The sequence below is a fragment of the Podarcis erhardii genome (genome assembly GCF_964252035.2).
Source record: "Podarcis erhardii genome assembly, chromosome: 2".
Lineage (NCBI taxonomy): Eukaryota > Metazoa > Chordata > Lepidosauria > Squamata > Lacertidae > Podarcis > Podarcis erhardii.
The window spans coordinates 71,337,534-71,358,370 of record NC_138498.1 but is presented as its reverse complement, the minus strand read 5'-3'; the positions used below and the strand labels follow the sequence as shown (position 1 = coordinate 71,358,370).

Here is a 20,837-nt window from a genome sequence, read left to right as displayed (position 1 = left end):
ACCCAGAGTGAGGAAGTGTTCAAGCTGGTGTAGAAGCTTCTAGAAGAGCAGTGTGGGAGGGCAGGTGAGCTATTAAAGGCAAAGGAAACCAGCTCTTGCTCAACCTGAGGCTGAGCGGTTGCTATTTATTGTTGAATGTTTGACTGCCACTCCTATTGTAAGCCTCAGTGCTTTTTATTTGCAGTTATTGCTCACCTGGACTTTATAGCATACTGCAATATTGAGGGAGCTTTGAAGTATTTCCATTGAAGTCCAACGCTGAGGAACTATTGTGATTGCTAAGTGGAAAATATGAACTTCTTTTCTGGGGCAATAAGGAAGATCTAGATTTACGCAACAATCCTACATCCACTGGTCTAGGAGTAAGCCAAATTGAGTTTAATGAGACTTCCTCCTGAGACTTCCTAAATAATACATTTAGATTTCAGCATTTCAAAACTTGCCAGGATGGTGTAATTATCAGTCACAACTTTAAGACCAGTTTTCTGAAACAAAGACTTTCCCTTCCAGTTCTAACACCTGATTGTTCTGGCTATTCAGAGCCTGATCTACATCTTTCCAATCCCTAATTTGTTTCCTTTTTTAACAGTTTCTCTTGTACAATATAAAATATCTAATAACTGAGGCTGGAGCAGGTAATCCTTTCAGTGGAAATAGTACTTTATAATTCATTTTTAAAAAATAAATGAAGTGGTGTATAGAAAAAATTCACTGGGAGATTTGTGTTCTCCTTCTCCCACAGTACTAGAACCCAGGCCATCCAGGTTGGGCATTTTGTTACAGTTCCTTTCCTTTTTTTAATGAAAGAAGTGATGAAACATTTTTCATTTTTATCCCAGCCCTCCTATATGATGTTCGGGCTAGCATAGAAGTTTCCCACAGTAATCTGGTCAACTATGACCAAACCTGCACAGAGACGGTTAGCAAGCAAGAGACTGCTCCTGCCTTCCCCAAGAACGGTAAAGGCAGCTACACGTTTTGCATTCTCCACAGCTGCCTTCAAAAGGACTTGTCACTTGGAGAAGGCGGCTTGGATTATAGGAGTCAAATCAGAGGATTGCCTAATTTTAACTTCCTTATTTGCATGGAAAATCAAAACAGAGATGAATCCGAAAACTTTAAATGGAACTAGCGAAATAAGCAGCTATCCTATCTTTAAAAGACATCTGAAGACAGCCCTGTTTAGGGAAGTTTTTAATATTTAATGCTGTATTGTTTTTAACATTGGATTGGGAGCCGCCCAGAGTGGCTGGAGAAACTCAGCCAGATGGGCGGGGTATAAATAAATTTATCATCATCATTACGTTCTGAGCTCCAAAATAAGCTTTGCTGTACCCCACATCATAAATTCCCATGACTGTGAGCGTCCCCTTCGAGACATAAAATAACCTTCAGAACCTTTGTTTGCACAACACACATAAAAGCATGATGACTCAACGACAATGATAGATAAGCAACTTGGGGCATGCAGCCCACCTTAAGCTTTGAGCCATGCCACATCAGACACCTTAGGAATCAGCTTCTGCTTCCTAAGAAACGGGACAGGTGGTTAGTTGTTGCTTGGTCTCCTCTCCCCAGCAGCAACAGGGCTGCGTTTCCTTCATCAGAAGAGTGGCTGTGCTTTACGTGAGGTGGGATCTTGAAGAAGAGAATGCTTAAACTAATCCCAAAGGAAGAGAAACGCCAGCAAACCACGCTGGCTTCGAGCCAAGCAAATCACTCCTTCGCAATCGGCGTTTGAAAATGACCTTCGATCCGCAGGGTTCCAGCGCATGCCCAGAATGCTCGCGGCAGGGAAGCGGTCGGAATCGGGGCGGAGTAAAAGAAAGCGGGTTAATCGGCGGCAGACGAGGACAAAGACGATGGGCGGAGCTTTCTCCCGCTAGCCCCACCCACCCCAGGACCAGACGGAGCCATGGCGAGGTGGGTGGAGTTGCTGGGCGCGCTGAAAAGGGCCAGAGGCGCCTCCGGGCCGCGCACTTGCTCTGCATCCTCGATGGCTCGCAGCATGGCCGGAGCATCGCTGTCTAGCCTGGCGGGAGTGCTGGTGCGGCCCCTGGGCGGCGGGGAGCCCGTCGACCTGGGCTCGCTGCTGGGCCGGGTGGTGCTGGTCTCCAACGTGGCTTCCCTCTGAGGCACCACGAGCCGGGACTTCACGCAGTTCCGAGAGCTCCAGCAGCGCTTTGGGCCTCAGGGACTCACGGTGCTCGCCTTCCCGTGCAACCAATTCGGCCACCAGGTACCGTAGCCGCCGTCGAGGGGGCGCGGCGGGCGAGGAGGAGGAGGAGGACGAGACCTTCCCCTTGGGAGCTTTTCCTGCTGCGTAGGGAACAGTGGCGTAGCGTGGGGGGTGCAGGGGGGGGCCGGCCACACCGGGCGCAACATCTGGGGTTAGGGCAAATCCACGGGTTAGGGGGCGCAAATCCACGGGTTAGGGGGCGCAAATTACTTGCCTTGCCCCGGGTGCTGACAACCCACGCTACGCCACTGGTAGGGAACGAGGCGCCCTTGGGCGACACAAGCTCCCAAGTCGACTTGTAGGTCTTTTCATGGGGGGCGGGGGCTGCTTTGTGTGGAGGCTTCTCAGTCCTAGGAAGGTGCGGGAGGAGGAAGGAAAGAGCGCACTCTGCACATGGCCAGAAGCTTTATTTTCTCTCTTGCTCTCGATGGAGCGGGGGTGAACCTAGTTCGTGGAAGCTCTATCACGGCTCCCAGCCACCTCTGCCTTCTCTGTGATAAGAACCGCGCCTTCCCAGATGCTGAAACTGATGCCTTCCGTATCGCCACAACATCCCCCCTTGCTTTACAGGCTCTTATCTGGGCATAAGAGTGCTTCGATGACTGCCCCCCCACAAGCTGGCTTTATGCCTGCCGAGCACAGGAGCCCCTTGGGGCATTGATAGCGGGGGGGGGGGGAATCGTGCCCCGAGGAGACACTTAATCCAGTTGCTCTGCATCTCAAGTCAGCACCTTGTTGGATGATTGTGGAGCGGAGAGAGGAAGCAAGGGTTTGTTACGTTTTCCAGCAGAGAGCACCCTACAAGTTGTGCTGTAGACATGCGGCTTCTGCCTTACTAGTTTCCCGTCTGCTCACAAGCTAAACTGCGTAATGGCTTCCTTCCCACTCAATCAAATGCCGCGGTTTCCGTGCATTTCCACTTGTGTGAAGTGGAAAAGAGGATGATGGTTTTGACTGAACCAGCTACAGCTACCTCTTTTGAGAAGGGCAGCATTTGGAACTTCATTTAAAGTGCTACTGTACAGCTTCAGCAGTCAAGGAGAATACTGGGAACTGTAGTTTAAGGGAGCTGCTCTTGCAAAGCTACCGGTACATTTCCCAGTCGACGCTTTTCAGGATTCTCCATGACTATTAAAGTGGTATATTCCTACTATAAATGTATTCTCCAGATGTGAGTGGAAACTTTGTACACCAAGGAACAAAGTGGGGAAGGCTGCATAGACCAGTTGCTCCTCTTGTTGTTGGAGCAGGTAGTGACAAGCAGTCAAATTCAGGAATTGAAACATGCATTTTACCATCGTAATTTGGAGCATGTGGATTGGGAGGTGATAGTTTGGTAAGGCTTGGAAGTCTGCAGTTTTCAACCAAGTAGCTGGCTCAAAGGATGGCTACTCTACCTCTGTGAAACTAATAAAGCAGCTGTGCTCTTACAATACTTACTGGCTGTCATTTTGACAGATCTTGCTTAGTAGGGGGTGTAAATAAGCTTCTTGTTTTTCAAACCCTACCTGGCATACAATAGGAAATCCTATTCCCTTGTCTCCAGTCTGTTCTGGAGGCTCCCCAACAGTCCAGAGCAAATGGGGGGGGGGGGCACACAAGGAGTGGAAGAGAAAAGCTTGTTGCACAAGTGGAAGGAAGTCCTTGTGCTAACAGGATGATTTTGTTGCATGCAACCCAAAAGGTCTAGGACTAGGTCAAATCATGGCAGAAGACAGACTGATGGTTGCTGATACTGGCATGTACAAATACCTGCTTCACCAGAATTGATAAGGGTGTTGTAAAATTTCAGTTCCCAGCCACACCTTGGAGGCAGTGTGCAGCAGGGACATATTAGTGTCACACGAACTGAGGCTTGAAGTAGTATTTCTCTGAATGGGACAAAAAAGCAGCGGGGTACTCAAGATGGGGCAGGGGATGAAGCAGTTTGTATAGTCAAAGTGTACAAAGCTGAACTGTGCATTTTGATTGCACATCTAAACCCTTATGCACAAACTTCCAATTAGGGTACTTGCCTAAACTGTGTGGCAACATCACAATCTGCTTGTAAGGGCTTAAATTGGAAATAATTTAAAAGTGCTTTTTATTGCTTCATTCCCCACCCCTCCTGCCCAGTTATTGAAGACCTTCTGCTATTTGTCAAGAGGCATCCACAGCACTACCCCAAAATGTCTATCACTGCTTGGGCAATATGCTAGGGAATATTTAAGTCACATCAGTTGACTTATGTTTGAGGAAGAAATTATTTGTTCTGTAAATGTTACTTTCAATGAGGAACTTGGAAGTTTCAGATCCTACTAACTCCTTGCAACTGCAGCAGAGCAGTTTATAGAACTACATAGTAGGTAAAACTTGCTTTTCTCCATAACTTTAATCTCCATATGTTTGTTGAACTAAACTAAGATACTGTGACAAGTAGCAAGTTGCGATGGAAGGGAATGTTTTTGCCCAGTGTTTCTGCAAAGCTGCTATTGGCATGGTTGAAGGGGTTGGTAAAGCAAAAGAAAATGTCACATAAAGCAGAAGTCAGTAGCCTGGTTGGTGCTGCTGTGGCTGTTTGCTACACTTTGTTCCAACATTTGGAATTAAGCATATATCTTCTCTCTCCTTTTTACAGGAAAATGCCACCAACGAGGAGATCCTGAATTCACTAAAGTATGTCCGCCCAGGCAATGGGTATGAGCCCAACTTCAGTGTCTTTGAGAAGTGTGAGGTGAATGGGGAAAACGCTCACCCACTCTTCAAATTCCTGAAGAAAGAATTGCCCTTTCCACATGATGACCCCGTGTCTCTGATGACCAACCCACAGTTCATCATTTGGTCCCCCGTGTGTCGCAGCGACATCGCATGGAATTTTGAGAAGTTCCTCATAAGCCGTGATGGAGTGCCTTTCAAGCGTTACAGCAGGCGTTTTGAAACCATCAAGATCCAGGATGATATTCAAAACCTGCTTTAGCGAGTCACCAAGAACCAGAAAATGTGCCTTGCAGAAATGTCTACTTCTCTTTTTCAGCTAGTCTATTGCTTAGATGATGTCCTAGGTTAAGTATGATACTTTCCATACTAGAGTGAATTGCAGATCTGTCCTAGATTAGACTGGGCTGATCTAACCGAATAAGCAGAAGAAAGTTGCTTATGCATCATAGCAATGAAACTTAATTGAAATGCAGGAATCTATTTGCCGTGATGTAAGCTAAATTATAACCCTTCCTCTAATGTGAGAGGCAACCATGTATTACGTGACTCAAGGCTGAATAATATGAGTGGCTGCTTTAATGTGTGGGTTAAATCCTACTATGTGAAGCAGCCCTCCATGTGCCAAACTCCATGCTGTTTGTCTGTGTGGCCTTATCTTGTTTTTCAGCAATTCATCTGTTTACTCTGGCAGTAAGTTTCTATTCTCCATCAAAATTTTATTTATGATGGTGCTTCTTCTAAACACTTGAAGGACACTTGATGTATTTGTAAAATTTTGTATGTGAAGATATAGTTAATTACACTAGGGGAAACAGCAGTTTATGAAATTCTATGCCAATAAAATGCTTCAAAGACGAATATGTCTGTGTCTTTATAATAAGGCTGCATAACATTAGGTTGCAACTAGTTATTTCAAATCTCAACCTAAGCTCATTTAACACATTACCAAAAGAGCTGAAGTATTATTACTTAAACCATGATTGAGCAGGTCCCTCGAGAGAAGTTCATGGTTGCTGTACTTCTCCAATGCTGCTGCTACTGCAGTTTCTGGCCTAAGCCATGGTTTTGCTTAGCATGTTGTCCAAACCAGAGCTTGTACTTTGTCTTGCTCTAGGGCAAACCATGAGCTGTAATTAAGGTATGTTCTTGGTTTACAGCTTAGTTTGTTTGGAGAAGACAAACCATGAGCCTGCATTTGGACAGCATGCTAAACCAAAATATGGCTTAGCCCTGGGTAGCATGCCAGCAGCAGAACCAAAGGAGTGCAGCAGTTATGATGGCTCCAAGAATCTGTGTTCATGCTAAACCACAATTTGGTTTAGCATTATGTACTGACTGAACTGAGACAAAAAAAAAAATGCCTAAAGCTGTGGATTGACATAATAAATTATTTGATATAGGTTGGGTACCTGGCTTCTACTGGCAAAAATTCTACACAGAATCCTACCAAATCGTAGTCCTTATTAACAAACTGGATTCAATAAGCAACATTACAAATAAATGTGGAAGGTAATTTGTTAGAAATAAAAGGGCTTGTTATTAGTCGTGTGGGACAGGAGTGGAAACAGGAACTAGATGAAAAATATACTACAAATGAAACTCAGCTTTGTAGATATTTGTGTGCATGTATCTTACCTGTGTCCTATTCCTGTGTCATTCTCTCTCAAATATGCACACACAATTGACAAATATTGCAACAATGTTGTTTGCTCATTCCACACATGCCCCCCCGCATTATTGATTTATTAGATGGGTGTTTGAAGAATGTAACTTACAAGAACAAAAAGGATTAACATTACAATTACTATATAGTTATAACAGGCAGTTGTTAAAATGTGTAATTATACAAATTATCTTCATATCCTGTTGTCCTAATAACACTAATATCTTTAGCATGGTCAGAGCACATCAAGATCTATGTTTTCAGAGGGCAATCATGCATCCTTTCTTTCCATTGAATATCTTCCACCCCAATCTTTCCTAGACTTTGTGTATGAAGGCCTTTGGCGGAACGTTCATAAATTGTTCAACAGCTGAGCCAATGGCTATGGAGGACTTACTTCAATTAACATAAACCAGACATCTTGCAACCAATAGTATTTCAAAGACTACATGCTGCTTTTACCCCCTATTTTTCTCTTGAAGATTATCTGATGGGAGAGAGTAATGCTATTGCTCTTCTGTAAGCATATTTGTTCTGTGCTTTAATGTGATACCTCAGTCAGATCTTTAGGACCATAGTTTGTGGTGGTGATTACAATTTACTTACATACTAGTTTTCTGCCTACTACAATCTGTTCTGGAGAGGGTGCTAACCTCCAAAGCAGATTTGCCATGTCTTGGGGAGTTGCAGGGGAGAAATGGGAAAGGGGAAGTCCCATTTGCAGGAGCTGGAAGCCTGTTGCACAAGTAAGCAACTGCAATTCAATGTCGCCCAATATTAATGGTTGCCGCAAAAAGAGCCCAACATCGTGCGGTATGCGGTATATTTCCTAGACGAGCAGTCTCCAAAAAAGCTTAGGATAAAAAGGACGATTGCCATTGCCCTTATGCCAACCCAGCAGGACGACCCACAAGACCTTCAATATCAACTCACTGGGTTGGCTGCTGGTTTCAAGGAGTGGGATGTCCAGAGACAAGAAAGTGTCATCGCAGCATAACAGCTAAAGAAGCCAAAAGGCAGCTGCACCAGCAAAGATCCAGGGGTCGCCAACGTGGTGCCCTCTAGATGTTGGTAGTTCTAGTCCACCGAATGCAGAAGGATCCCTTGATAGCCAGGGTCGCTATCTAGTTTGAGGCACGACCTGCAATTCTCAGCCCTTCAGAGGTAACTGACACCGCAGACGGAGCCTGTGTGAGCGACTGGAGAACGAGGCATTCCCTGCCGCCCCGCCCGGAAAGCGGCTCCTTCTTCCTCAGCGTCAAAACACCCCGCTCGGGCGAAGGCGCTCGGCCCGGCGCTCCCTGCCCTCCGAACGCCCGGAGGCGTCGCCGCGCCTGCGCAGTGGCGTTCTGTGCGCGCGGCGGCGGCGGCCGGGCGAGGAAGGATATCCGCAGTTGGGGACGGCCGGCCGGGCGAAAGCGCTTGCAGTACTGTCATGGCGGCTGCCGAAGTAGGGTTAGACGGCGGGGGAGGCGGCGGCGCCGGCCTGAGGCCGGACGCCGGGACGCAGCGGGCGGAACTTATGCCGCTGCTGGGGACGGCGCTGCGGCCGGGAGAGTCGTGGTGAGAAGGGAGCGGGGCCGTTGTGGCGGGTGGGGCGGCGGGAGCGAGAGAGCGCGGCGGCCCCTTTCGCCTCTGGGTGTCAGGTTGAGAGCCAGGCCGCGCGCGCGCCGCCTCCTCCGCGCAGGCCCTCCGCGCGCTCGGGCTGTTGGCTTTCGAATGCGGGTGTTCGGAAGGGGGGGGGCAGCAGGAGGCGCGAGCTGCTCCCCCCGGGAGTTCGGTGTTGGTGGCAGGAAGAGGGCAGGTCGGTGCCGGCCGGGCCCTCCCGGTGCCGGTGCTGGTGCTGAGTCACTCTTCTTCCGCCCCGTCCCCTCCAGCAACTTCGTTCACCTTTCCTGCCTCCCGCTCCAACCCTGCCCCGTTTGTTTGTTTTATTACTCTTTCTTCCCCCTTCCTCTTCTTCTCAAGGCGTATTTTTCCCCCTTTTATTGCAGGTTCCTAATTGACAGCCGGTGGTTCAAGCAGTGGAAGAAATACGTGGGCTTTGACAGTTGGGACTTGTACAACGTTGGAGAACCGAATCTCTTCCCGGGACCCATTGATAACTCGGGGCTTTTTGCAGGTAAAGTTGTGTGGAGAGGGGATTAGGATTAGGAGTTTGGAAAGGACTGGGAAGTGGAGGAGGGAAAATGTCACTGCACAGTACTACTTTTTGGACTATGTTCTGACAGTAAGGGAGCCAGTGCCCTTCCCCTCCAATCTTTCCCAGTACACTTTCCCAATTCTTAAGTAGGGATATTAGTTTTTCTATATGATAAGGCAGCTTGCTTTGGAAAAACTATGATGGAATCTAGCATGATTGTCACATCAGCAGTTACTGCAATCATAACTAGTATTGTAACAAGCCTTAGAAGTTCCACCCTTAAATAAGTGTCTCATTCTTGGCTTCCACACCCTTCCTGTGGGGTTTTTTTTTTTTTTGTATTTCTCCACTCAGCCTAGGCCTGAAAGCAGACGACTTTCCTTTTTTTGTAAATGGAAACTGAAAGAGTTAACCGTTACATCTGCTTCTGTGTTGTAAATCAGTTGGTTGCAAATCATTATTAGCTTCGTATATTGTGTCATAGAACTTCAAATCATTAGGCATATCCACTGAATTCAAACTTGTGTTTGAATAAGTTTTTGATTCGCCCCCTGAGCTCCAGGTGCACATTGTTTCCTTGGCTTAGTACTGGTTCAGGTTTGTTGTGGCACAAAGTTGACCTTGGTAAGGTGATAACTTAAAATCTGAAGCCTGCTTTATACATGATCTTTCATTATTTGGGAGACTAGATACCTTGAAATCGCATTTTCCTGTATTGCAAGAGGTTCCCAGTGGCAGCAGAAGCAGTGGAAAGAACACACCATTCTGACATGCCACCTCTCTCCAGATACAGTCCTGAGAAATAACACTTGAGCAACTCTTTAAAAGATTTAAAGTAATACATATTGTTGATAGGTAGAGCTATTTAAATTTAGCAGCAAAAGGCAATATAGATGCTGTGTTCCTCAGACCATGGCTGGATCTAGACATATCAAAGAAGTGTTTCAGTTTAAAGCATTGTAAATTTAAACAGGGAAGACAGGTAGAGAAAAACAGGACTCCACACTGCCATCTGGTAGTGCAATGTTATATCTCACATACAATGCATATAAATTGCTTTTTCTTTACCAGTCTAGCTGACTCCCAGGAAATCACTAGAAAGTGTTTACAAACATAAAAAGTTTAATTTTGCTTCTCTAAGTCTCTGGATCATATTGGTATAGGAAAGTCTTCCAGTTCTGCATTGTACTTTTATTTAAATACTTTTATTTAGTATTTATTCAAATACTATACAGCTGGTTTTATTTGATTAATAGTTTGAAATTATGTGTGGAAGGGAAGTCTGAAATTAGATTGTGAAATAATACCACTTGAGTCTCTTCAAGACTCACTTTGATGTGGCTATTTAAATTACCTTAAGTTAGATTTTCAAAAGTGTCTGTCACTTTGAAAGTGTGTTTGTTTTATTCAGGATTTCCAGGAGAACTGTTTATCCTCCTGTTTATTGTTATGTTTCCTTTCCTTTTTAGACTCAGAAGCTCAGACTTTGAAAGAACATCTCATTGATGAGTTGGATTATGTGTTGGTTCCGACTGAAGCCTGGAACAAATTAGTAAATTGGTATGGTTGTATAGAGGGTCAGAAACCAATAGTGAGAAAGGTAAGTGATAATGATCTTTATGTAACTTACATTGTTTTGCCAATTTGTGGAACTGTGTGAATTATCTCTTGAGCTACCCAGAGAAATGAACACTATAAAGAATATTTAGGTGTCATTTAACTGGTGCAGAGAATAATGATATATTGTGTGACGTATAAGGTTGAATAACTGGAAATACAGGGTAGAAAATGAACTGCTCTTCCCAGTATTAGGATGGCTCCTACAGTTTCAGAATGGCTTTACAGAATGTTTCTAGCTCCTTAGTAGAGGAGAAAGTTTCTCTTCAGTTGCCGTGTACTCTGTTGATTAGTCATTTAGCCAGAACACAGGATGAAGTTAAAGGGTGGTATCCAGTTGTGTCCATCAGCTAGTGGGACTGGCTGTTCTCCTCTCCCTGCTACCCCTGTGGATCTCAAAAAAATTTTGGAGGGTTGTGTGGAGTGAGGAGACTGGAGCAGGTTAGAGAGTGGGTTGCCATGGGGAGGAGAGGAAAGAGAAGAACTGAGAGGAAAGAAGCATTCCTGGTAGAAGGGTCATGTGGAGTGTCCTTTACTGTATTCCCCTATCCAAAGAGTAAAGGACACTCCACATGACCCTTCTACCAGGAATGCTTCTTTTCAGGGGAAGAGATAATGTATACTGACTTCAGAAACACAGCAGGACTCCAAGTAACTAGACAATGCAGAAAATTGCTTTGTAGGCTGGATCTTAAATCAAATAGTTAACTGTGCAATAAATAATATATAGTACATGCTAATGCAATCTGGTATAATTTTAATGAACAATGTAGAAAAGAGCATGTGATATGTCATAGGAATAATTCCATTTTCAGAATAAGCTAAACATGCCCATATTGCTGCTAAAATACAGTATATGCTTTTTAAATGTAGGCCTTAAAAGGAATGTGCAAATGTAAAATAGGAAGGGTAATTCCCCTTTTTCTCCCTCCTCCCCCACAAAACCCCCTTTCCCTTTTTTAGTTTTGTTTAGATTACCTTTTTATCAAACAGTTAAAATAAATGAAAAAGTAAAGGACCCCTGACAACTAAGTCCAGTCGCAGACGACTCTGGGGTTGTGGCGCTCATCTCGCTTTATTTATCTACTTGCACTTTTTGGTGTGCTTTTGAACTGCTAGGTTGACAGGAGCTGGAACTGAGCAACAGGAGCTCACCCCGTCGCGGGGATTTGAACCACCAACCTTCTGATCTGCAAGCCCAAGAGCCTCAGTGGTTTAGCAAATTGCTATGATCCATTACTGATCTTTCTTTTTTCTTTTATTGCTTTTATTATTGATTGAAATTGAAATGAAAAACAAAACCATCTCCTAAGTGTCTACCAAATGATTACATAACATTCATTCCTTTCCCTGAGCCAGAAGATTGTACCTAGTGTTATGTGTTGGACACATTACAGCCAGGCAAAAACATTGAGTATAAAGCAGGGCCGGTGAAGCGTGTGACCTATGGAAAGTTTACAGCAGGGGACGGCAAACCACCATCCAAGGGCCAGATCCAGCCCAATTGCCCTCAGGATCTGGCCCGCGGATGGTCTGTGGATTGTGTGGATTCTGTTCGTTAATTTTTTCTTCGTTAATTTTTTTCCTGCGCTGCCATTTTTTGGGGGCGCCATTTTCACCCCTCTCCTCACACACCACAGCGCCTCCCCCCTCCTGGCGTAGAGGAGGAAGGGGAGCGGGCTGAGCACCATTTTGGGCAGCGCCTCTCAAGAGCCAGCCAGCCCTTTCAGGCTGCTCATCCCACTGCCGCTGCTGCCAACCCCTGCCACTCGCAAGGGCAGGCACAGGAGCCGCAGTTGGCAGAGAGCAGCGTCTCTCCAGAGCCAGCCAGCCCTTGCACTGGCAGCACCATAGGTAGGCAGGGGAAGGGGAGGGCCTGGGGGAGAGAGGGACAGAGAGAGAAGCCTCTGCTGCGTGTGTGCGTGCAGTCTGGCCCACCACAAGGTCTGGGGTACAGTGAACTGGCCCCCTCCAAAAAAAGTTTGCTGACTCCTGGTTTACAGGACCAGATAAAGAGACCTGGATGGTCATATTCAGCTCTCCTCTTTTGTTGTGGTAGAATTTTACAATCATGTTAATGGACTCCCCAATAAAAATGGAGCTTCAACTTGTCAAGGCATTTGATGTTCCAGTTTTGTGCCAGTGTTTCCCAACTCTCCAGAGCAACTTTGGGTAGGCAGTTTGAGGAAAAGAGATCTTGGTAAACCTGATTTTGCCCTTTGCTGTTTGGGTCTTACCAGGGTGGATTTGATTTAAATCAAATCGATTTAAATCATTATCCAGTAAGACTTGATTTAAATCATTTTTTAACAGAAAGACTATATTCTTGCTGATATAATCTTAATATTTACAACCAAATGAAGGTTTCATTTTTGGAATATTAAATTTTCAGAGTAGTTTTTACAGTTATAGCAAAAATTACTGATTTGGTTATACTATTAGAAATACATAGACAGATGATTATGAAATTATTGTGAGGTTTAATAAGTTAACAGTTTATATTTGGACAACTTTTCTGCTGTTCTTTATTGGAAGGAGAAAAATGATCATTTCCTTAATAACAAGTTAAACAATTTATTTAACTAAAACAATAACATTATAACATATGTATCCATGTTTGATAACTAATGATGTTAAGCATGTTTTTAAAAAACTTAGACTGAGTTTTAGCACACATGAAAAACTTAAAACAAATCCTTATTTCCTGATGAATAGCCTTTGGACTATAATGTAACTTAAATAGAAAACTATCTTTAGTAAGAATTTTTCCTCCAAAAGCATTTTATTTTAAAAATTCAATTTAAATTTAAATTTTGTTTATTTTATTTATTATTATTATTTTTTTAAAAAGCATTGATTTTTATCCCTCATGGGTCTTACCTCTTGGTTTGAATAGCTAAGAAGAATAGTTAACTATAACCGTTGGTTGGTGTTGACTTCAGTGGAGCTAATTTTGAAATAAACACACTTGGGATTGGGCTGTAGAAACCTCTGCAGGATTATCTGAAGCCACTTTGCCAGTTGTAGAACTAGAGTTAAAACCAAGGATTTCTGTTTTATGTGAAACTCTAGATGATGGCACTGTTATCTATCAGGCCAAGATATGGATACTTTGAGGGTGGAGCCTTTCAGTTTAGACTACATATTTGCTTTCAGAATAGTTTGTTGTACCTACTTTACAGGAAGCCTTTTCTTCCTAGGTTGTGGAGTATGGACTGTTTGTGAAGCACTGTAAAGTAGAAGTTTATCTTTTGGAGCTGAAGCTGTGTCAGAACAGTGATCCTGCTAATCTTAAGAGCTCTTATTTCAGCAAAGCAGACACCGTTGGTAAGTAGCTGTTTGTTAACGCCACAACACACCTTGAAACACATCTACACCTAGTGGTGTCTAGTAATTTATTTAGTTCATTAAATGGGGCAAGTATATTTTACCATTTTCTTTTTGCAAATTTTGTTTTCACAATCATCTGAAATTACTTCTTTTCCCCCTGTGAAATGGTGAATGCTTCTACTTATCTGATCCTCCTATAGCATTGCTAAACCACAATTTCACTCCAGCTTTTATTATTTGTCCTTAGAACTGACAGTTACTCTTCAGCTTTAGATGCTTCTGCCATTGTTCAAACAATCCTACCAGCGACTGGTTATTTCAGTAGTAGTAGAATGTCAGCTTCAAATAACCCTAGCTGCATTTTAAATAAATGATTCCTTATCTTTTAAAGTGATAATATTTAGCTATTCCAGGTAATATAGCTATAGTCAGAAATTAAATTTTACAGAAAATTGGTATGTACAGATACAGTTAATAATTCACCAGTGTAAAATAATCCAGAATTAGTATACACCTTCTTGTTTATTTAGCACTAGTAAATAAGCACGTTTTTACACTTTGAACGAGCCACACCTCTCAACCTAGTCATAATACAGCTCGTAATAACTTTGTCTCTTTCTTACCAGCTACTATTGAAAATGAAATGCGAAAGCAGTTTAATATTCCTGACGGAAAAGAAATTAGGCTGTGGAGCAGATACATGAGTAATACTTATGAGCAGCTAAGCAAACTCGACAGTACTATACAAGATGCGGGGCTCTATCAGGGACAGGTAAGAAGTTCAAATATCATATGTTGTATTGCTCACCCTGTGGGCTGTCGACAAGGCTGCAATTTGTAAAAAAGTTGCAATGGGAAGAATTCAGGGTAATACTATTGGTGTCATTCTGTCAGGGCCAGCTTTCCAGCTTGCCAGACAGAATTATTCCTCCTCACCACCACCTTGGCATGCTGTTCTGGGGGTTCTTCTGACACCTGTACAAGCCAATTTTGGGGCACGCGGGAGGGGGGGGAGCCCAACTGTGCTAGCAAGAGCTCTTGCTAGTAGGACTTGGAAGTTGGATCCCATCCCATGTGATTATGAAGTCATACAAAGTATTCTGAAATTTGAGCTGGTTTCTCAACTATTTGGCCAGGTTCAGTCAAACGCCAGCCGTTGTGGAAGAGCTACTGTATTCACAGCCTAGCAGCAATCATATAGAGGCAGCTGCATGTGGTGGCTGTTCCTGCCATTGTGTGATTTGTGGGCCTGAAAAAAACAAGTTGTGATCAAATTGCCACAGTAGTGTGAACAACTCTTCTGTGTAGATGCTGATTCCTTAAATGGTAACTTGTAAATGCTGCTGAGTCAAAAGCCTGCCAGAGCCTTCTGTACATCCTAAGGTGTTAGCATGGGGGTTATTTAATTGGGAATCTCCTGTTTTGTAAGCACTGATTAGCTTGTATTTTTCTGCACGGAACCAAAGAAAGCCCAGATCTATAAGATAGCACTCCCTTTACCTAGTTTTACTATTATTTTTCTTTAACTTTAAAGGTAGTGTTAATAGAAGTGAAGAATGAAGACGGTACGTGGCCCAGGCAATCTCAGACAAAGTAAGTTTTTCTCTATTTATGCTTTCCGTTTTTCTATCTCAGTTTAGACTTTGCAAAACCTGAACACCAAACCATGGTTTTCTGATGTCTGAATTGTGCCTCTGTCTAATTTGGGTCTGAGAGGTGTCTCTATCACTGTTTAACTTGGCATGACACTGACTATTTTGCTTCTTTCTCTATTCTGTTATTATTACATTGTGTTTATTGTCCTGTTGTATTTTAACTTGTTAGCCACTTTTGAGAGCTTTCAGGCTAAACAATGAGATAGGAAATGTCCTAAGTCCTGTTACACTCATTTTTCTAAATTGAAGTAGCATTGACTTAAAAAATAAGTACCAAAAACATACTTTAAAGTTAAATTTCTACCTCTCATAATCTTGACGGAATTAATCTTAGTTTTACAATATTGAAATAATACTTTCCTTAAGAGGTAGTGAAATGCGCAGCTCAGTTTTTTAAAAAACAGTGAAGAACTATCCTATGCACTGCTTCATTCTGAACTGAGCCTGTTGCAAAGCCATCTACAATTTAAGCCACATGTAAGGATTCACCTAACCTGCCCCTACAAAAGATTCCCACAGGGCTTTCGTCCCTTCTGCCTCCCACATGCTCCACAAATTGGCTTGGGAAAGATCAGAAGAACTTCTAGCACAGTACATGACTTGCATAGGTGGAATTATTGGAAGATGAAACATTGAATTCCACCCAATGTATCAGGCATTACAATTCTTATTGGCCCCTGACTACAGCTGCAGGTAGTTAAAATGTTAGAGTATTTACAAATCACTGGTAGATTATGGCAAGGAATATCTATTCTACTTAAGCCATCTTTTTCAAAAGATAATCATTTCATTTAGTAGATTAATTTTAGTCCTAAAAATCCTGTTGGTTGCCTTCTGTTCTGCTGGGAGGGGACAGATTTACGCTATGAGCATGCAAATATGAATCTGAGGCCTTGTACCAGTTAAGATTAGTAGTCTTGCTAGCCTAGTACTAATTACAATGATTGATTGTGGATCAAACACTGATTCAGAAGTATGGCTCTTTCCTAGCAATTATTTGGAGAACTCTTAATCAGCTGGAATGCAAACGGCGCATCGTATCATGCGCTCTGCCATGTAAGAAATTGCCTTGTGTAGCTTAGTACCACTTGCATAAGTTCTCCTTTGTATTTTACAATAGGGAAATTCCATACAGAATGAGGGGTGAGTACTAGATTTCTAATTCCATTGACTCATAAACAACCCACCTCTTCAACCAGAAGTCATTCCTTCTGGGTTGGAAATCCAGAAATAAACAGTTTAAAATAGTAAACTATACTAAAAAGTCAGTTAAAGACTCTCAGGAATTTTTTTAAAAAAACAGCAACAAAAACCCTGATGGGATTTTTACTACTTTTTTTCCCTCCCAGATCAAGCACTGCAACAAGCAGAAATCTAGCTACCTCTTCAAAATCATCAGCAAGCTCTTGCTCCTCTTCAACCATAACAAATGGTGATAGCAATAACTCCTATAGTTTGAACTGCTCCAGCCTTGGCAAAGGGTAATAGCAAGAATGTGTCTGCTGTTCATTATGTAACTTCCTTTCTCTGAATACTTTTATGCATTCTCTTCTTTATTAAATAAGGTTCTGCCCTGAAGCATTCATGGCTCCACTGTTCGGAAGCTAGCTATGTATAACTTTAAACTTAACTTCAGTTTCATGGCCCTCCGGCATTTTTTTGCCAGTTACTGTTCCATTAAGATGCATGAGTTCTGTCAATTTTTCCTACAATAGCACTTTATCATACAATAGCTGATAGGAATAAAATGCCACTCTAAAATAGTTCATTAAACCAGATTGCATTCTCCCATATAAACCTACTAGGACATTTGAGATCTCCCTTGGAGGCTGTGCTCTCAAGGCGCTTGCCCCTAGAGGTGTAGTGAGTGATTACTTGAGGCAAGGCTTCCCAGTCACGGCACCAAAATTATGGCAATTTCTGTCAAGCAGATTCACATTGCCTTTTCCTTGATACGGTAGTTTTGAAATGCCTGGCAAATACAGTATTACATTGGAAGATTTTAGGACCCTCTGACTTCAGTTCTTTTTATCCTGCTTGGTTGGGGTTTTTTGTGGTGGTGGTGGTGGTGGTTTTTCCTAACTTTAGTTTTAGTCTTGGTTTTGTTTTTCATTAGCATAATGTTCTGGAAACCAAAAAGCAGGATATGAGTATTTTAAGCAAAATATAATATCAGTAAAGTGAGTCTCCACCTACAGTATGAAATGGTACAGTCAGGCAGCAGACTGGCTACCTCATAATACTTGATTGTGAGAACTAGGTCTGAGGAATTTTATAGTGTAGGCATGTGTATACTATAGAACAGTTGGAAAGTTTGCTTTGTCTTAAGTTTGAGTTACGTGTTTAATTGTATTGTGTTTTTATATTCTGTAAACTCGCCATAAAATTTTGATGCAGGGCGGGTAAGAAATACAATATACATTATTTTTGTATAGCTGTAAAATAGTTTCTTAGCCGAAATATTCTGCAACCTGTTATCATATTCCAGTATGTTTTCCCCCTCCAGAGGTTCTAGCTTTTCCTGCAACTCCTACAACAACAGGGATAGCCCTCCTCAGTCACAGCCTGGTCTCTGTGGGCTCAGTAACCTAGGAAACACATGCTTCATGAATTCAGCTTTACAGGTAAAGAACTGGTATAATCTGCTGAAGAACCTAGAGTGGTAGGCACTGTACTGCTTGGGTTTTATACTCCCCCATCTTAAATTTTATAACTTTTAGGTTCCCATACAGCTTGGAAAACCTACATAATGCTGTGGGTTACAATGGAAGATAGAAAGCTGCATTTTTCAAGTGTCAGAACCCTGGTCTCCGTATTGCCGATATGTTATAAACCAAACCCTGGCTCCTCTATGAGTAGCACAGGAGCAGCAGGGCCAAGGGAGGAGCAAAGTGGCTACACTTTTTGCTGCGAGAATCCACTCACTCAATCATACTTAGCCATTGTTTGGAATAGCATTGTGTGCAAACCAGGCTGCTGATTGGCAGCAGCTCTCTAAGGTTCAAGGCATGAAACTCTCTCAGCCCTATATGATGATGCCAGGGTTTGAACATGGAGCCTTCTGTATACACAACAAGTGGTCTACCCTGAGCTATGACCCTGTCCTCCCAAAATAGAAATAACCCAGCTAGTACATATTACTCAGTTTTCTTCTTTCAGCAGTTTCCATATGTAATATTTAATGTAGCTTGCAATACAGTTCTGTATAGGGTGATTTTGCTGACTCTAGTACAATTTTAGTTTTCATTGGGCTGAAAATGGGTTGTTGGCATGGGTTTCTTTTTTATGTATTTCTTGTGTCTGAATGTTCTTCTAGTGTTTGAGTAACACCCCTCCACTGACTGACTATTTCTTGGAAGATGAGTATGAAGCTGAAATAAATCAGGAGAATCCTCTGGGAATGAGAGGAGAAATTGCAGAAGCATATGCAGAACTCATCAAACAGATGTGGTCTGGGAGAAATTCTCACGTGGCCCCCCGCATGTTCAAAGTAAGTAGACTTTCTGTCATTGAAACACAGCTAGAGGAAGTGACATTTTTGGTTTCATGCTTTCTGCATGGAGCTTTAATGTTAGCCCTTGGGGAAATACTTTCCCCATCTTAAAATGTCTAGCTGGGTAGCTTAGGTTGAACTTAAAAGAATGCTAAGTATGATATGGACTCCTGAGTGCTACAGTCCCTTAATAATTCACTGAATGTTGCATATTGCAGGGAAATGCCATGCATTCTGTTTAGAATAGTTGTGGTTTCTAAAGCTTTTACTGATATAATTTGATTTTTAACAAGATTTTAGGAGTTATCTGACTTCTTTTTTGAGAACTGTTTTATCTGTTTACTTTTTATTGTTTTATACCACTATGGTATGTTGTAAAGTGCAATATTCCAAATAAAATTGAGCTGAAAGTTAGCAACTTTATATCTCTCTGAAATTAGTTGTACACTGAGTTGCTTTTGAAATAGTTGTTAAAATTGTACACATGATCTTCAAATCACTTGTTGATATTCTGTATTCAAATAAGTAACAAATGTACATTATTAGCACGTTTGTGAGTTTCACAGAATTTTACATGGATTAACCATACGGCAACTATATCTGATAACTGTTATCCAAAGAAACTGATATGAGAGGAGACTTCATACATCTTGTTATCTTTTGACATTAGTTTATTGCTAGGAATTAGCTAATCTTCATTGAATTCTGCAAATGAGGCTAGAGTTACTGCTTTTCCCTTCACTGCTCACATGCATCTTCCTAATGTTATTTTTCCCTTTCTTTTTTTAATTTTAGACCCAGGTTGGCCGCTTTGCTCCTCAGTTTTCAGGGTACCAGCAACAAGATTCCCAAGAGCTCCTGGCCTTTCTTTTAGATGGTTTGCATGAGGATCTAAACAGAGTAAAAAAGAAACCTTACTTGGAGTTGAAGGATGCTAATGGCAGGCCTGATTCGGTATGCTGCATAGACATTCCAATGCTTGGAGTTAAATTATGGTATAAAAGAGTAACACTCAACATAGGTTACAAATTATTTTTGCCCATTCAGTTCCTTTTTTTTTCTTACTGAGGATGTCTTTTTGTTAGCAAATGAACCCATGAATCAGTCCACTTGGGACCATTGACTCTTAGCCAGGCTTCAACAAATATGCTTCCCATTGTGAGTGTGGCCCTGTGGTCTGATAAGCAGGTAGCCTTCCTCCTAATTTTGAACATGCATACGTGGACGAGATTGTGCAAGCAGTTGCATGGCAAACTCCACTAGTGGCAGGGTGATGCTATCCTGTCCTAGCTGGATCAAATTAGTGGCACATACTAGAAAGGCAGAGTCCAGATAGGCGATGCAGGATCACAACAGGCATGGCAAAGCACAGTTTGTCAGGACACTGGGCAGATCACTGTGACTGATGCTGGCTGGAACTTAACTACAGTATAGAGATCACATTAGCTGTTTTCACTTGAGGCCAGCCAGCTATAACTGTCCTTCCTCTCATTAAGAACATAAGACCTGCACAGCTAAAGCACCATTTTGGGGGGGGAAATTTTAAATATTTGATGCTTTATTATGTTTTATATATTTTGTAAGCCACCCAGATTGGCTGGGGAAACCTGAGAGCCAGGTGACCCTTTCCAGTTGCAGTAAGTTGCTGTAATCCTCCTTTCTTGGCCCTGTTTAAACCGAAGTAGAACAAGGGCTTGAAAGGGAATGACATAAATAATTACTTGGGGACAGTGCCCAATTTAAAGTTTCACTTAATTGGGCTGCTTTTCCATTGCAGGCCTAGTTTTTATTACGGTAATTTTGAGAATTGATGCCACACATACACACACGCGCACACCCCAGTGTAGTGTTTATTAAATAACTGCCTTTGCATGAATGTCACAACGATCATAGTTGGACCAAACATTGCCGAAAGCTACATATTTCTTAGGTTTGACTGTACATTACTAATTGCGCTGCAGTACTGCTTAAGCAGTTCCTTGCTCACTTGCTAGAAGCGA

General features: G+C 42.5%; 2 protein-coding genes across 3 annotated transcripts in view; both read left to right on the top strand.

The window, feature by feature from the left end:
* The first annotated feature begins 1,866 nt into the window (after nt 1-1,866).
* GPX1 (glutathione peroxidase 1) lies at nt 1,867-5,794 on the top strand. The gene is made up of 2 exons (XM_081851357.1): nt 1,867-2,239; nt 4,857-5,794. Exons 1-2 carry the CDS (start codon nt 1,916-1,918, stop codon nt 5,193-5,195), a joined length of 663 nt encoding a protein of 220 aa, XP_081707483.1. The 5' UTR covers nt 1,867-1,915; the 3' UTR covers nt 5,196-5,794.
* Nucleotides 5,795-7,885: 2,091 nt separating this feature from the next.
* Nucleotides 7,886-20,837, top strand: part of USP4 (ubiquitin specific peptidase 4) — a 36,327-nt gene continuing 23,375 nt past the window's right edge. The window contains exons 1-10 of one of the 2 annotated variants that reach the window (XM_081851287.1): nt 7,886-8,162; nt 8,594-8,721; nt 10,212-10,342; nt 13,560-13,686; nt 14,316-14,461; nt 15,224-15,282; nt 16,694-16,825; nt 17,851-17,968; nt 18,661-18,834; nt 19,633-19,791. In XM_081851287.1, the coding sequence (XP_081707413.1) occupies nt 8,035-8,162; nt 8,594-8,721; nt 10,212-10,342; nt 13,560-13,686; nt 14,316-14,461; nt 15,224-15,282; nt 16,694-16,825; nt 17,851-17,968; nt 18,661-18,834; nt 19,633-19,791 (1,302 nt within the window). In that variant the 5' untranslated portion in view covers nt 7,886-8,034. The remainder of the gene's footprint in view (nt 8,163-8,593; nt 8,722-10,211; nt 10,343-13,559; nt 13,687-14,315; nt 14,462-15,223; nt 15,283-16,693; nt 16,826-17,850; nt 17,969-18,660; nt 18,835-19,632; nt 19,792-20,837) is intronic. The other variant, XM_081851288.1, reaches the window with a different exon arrangement.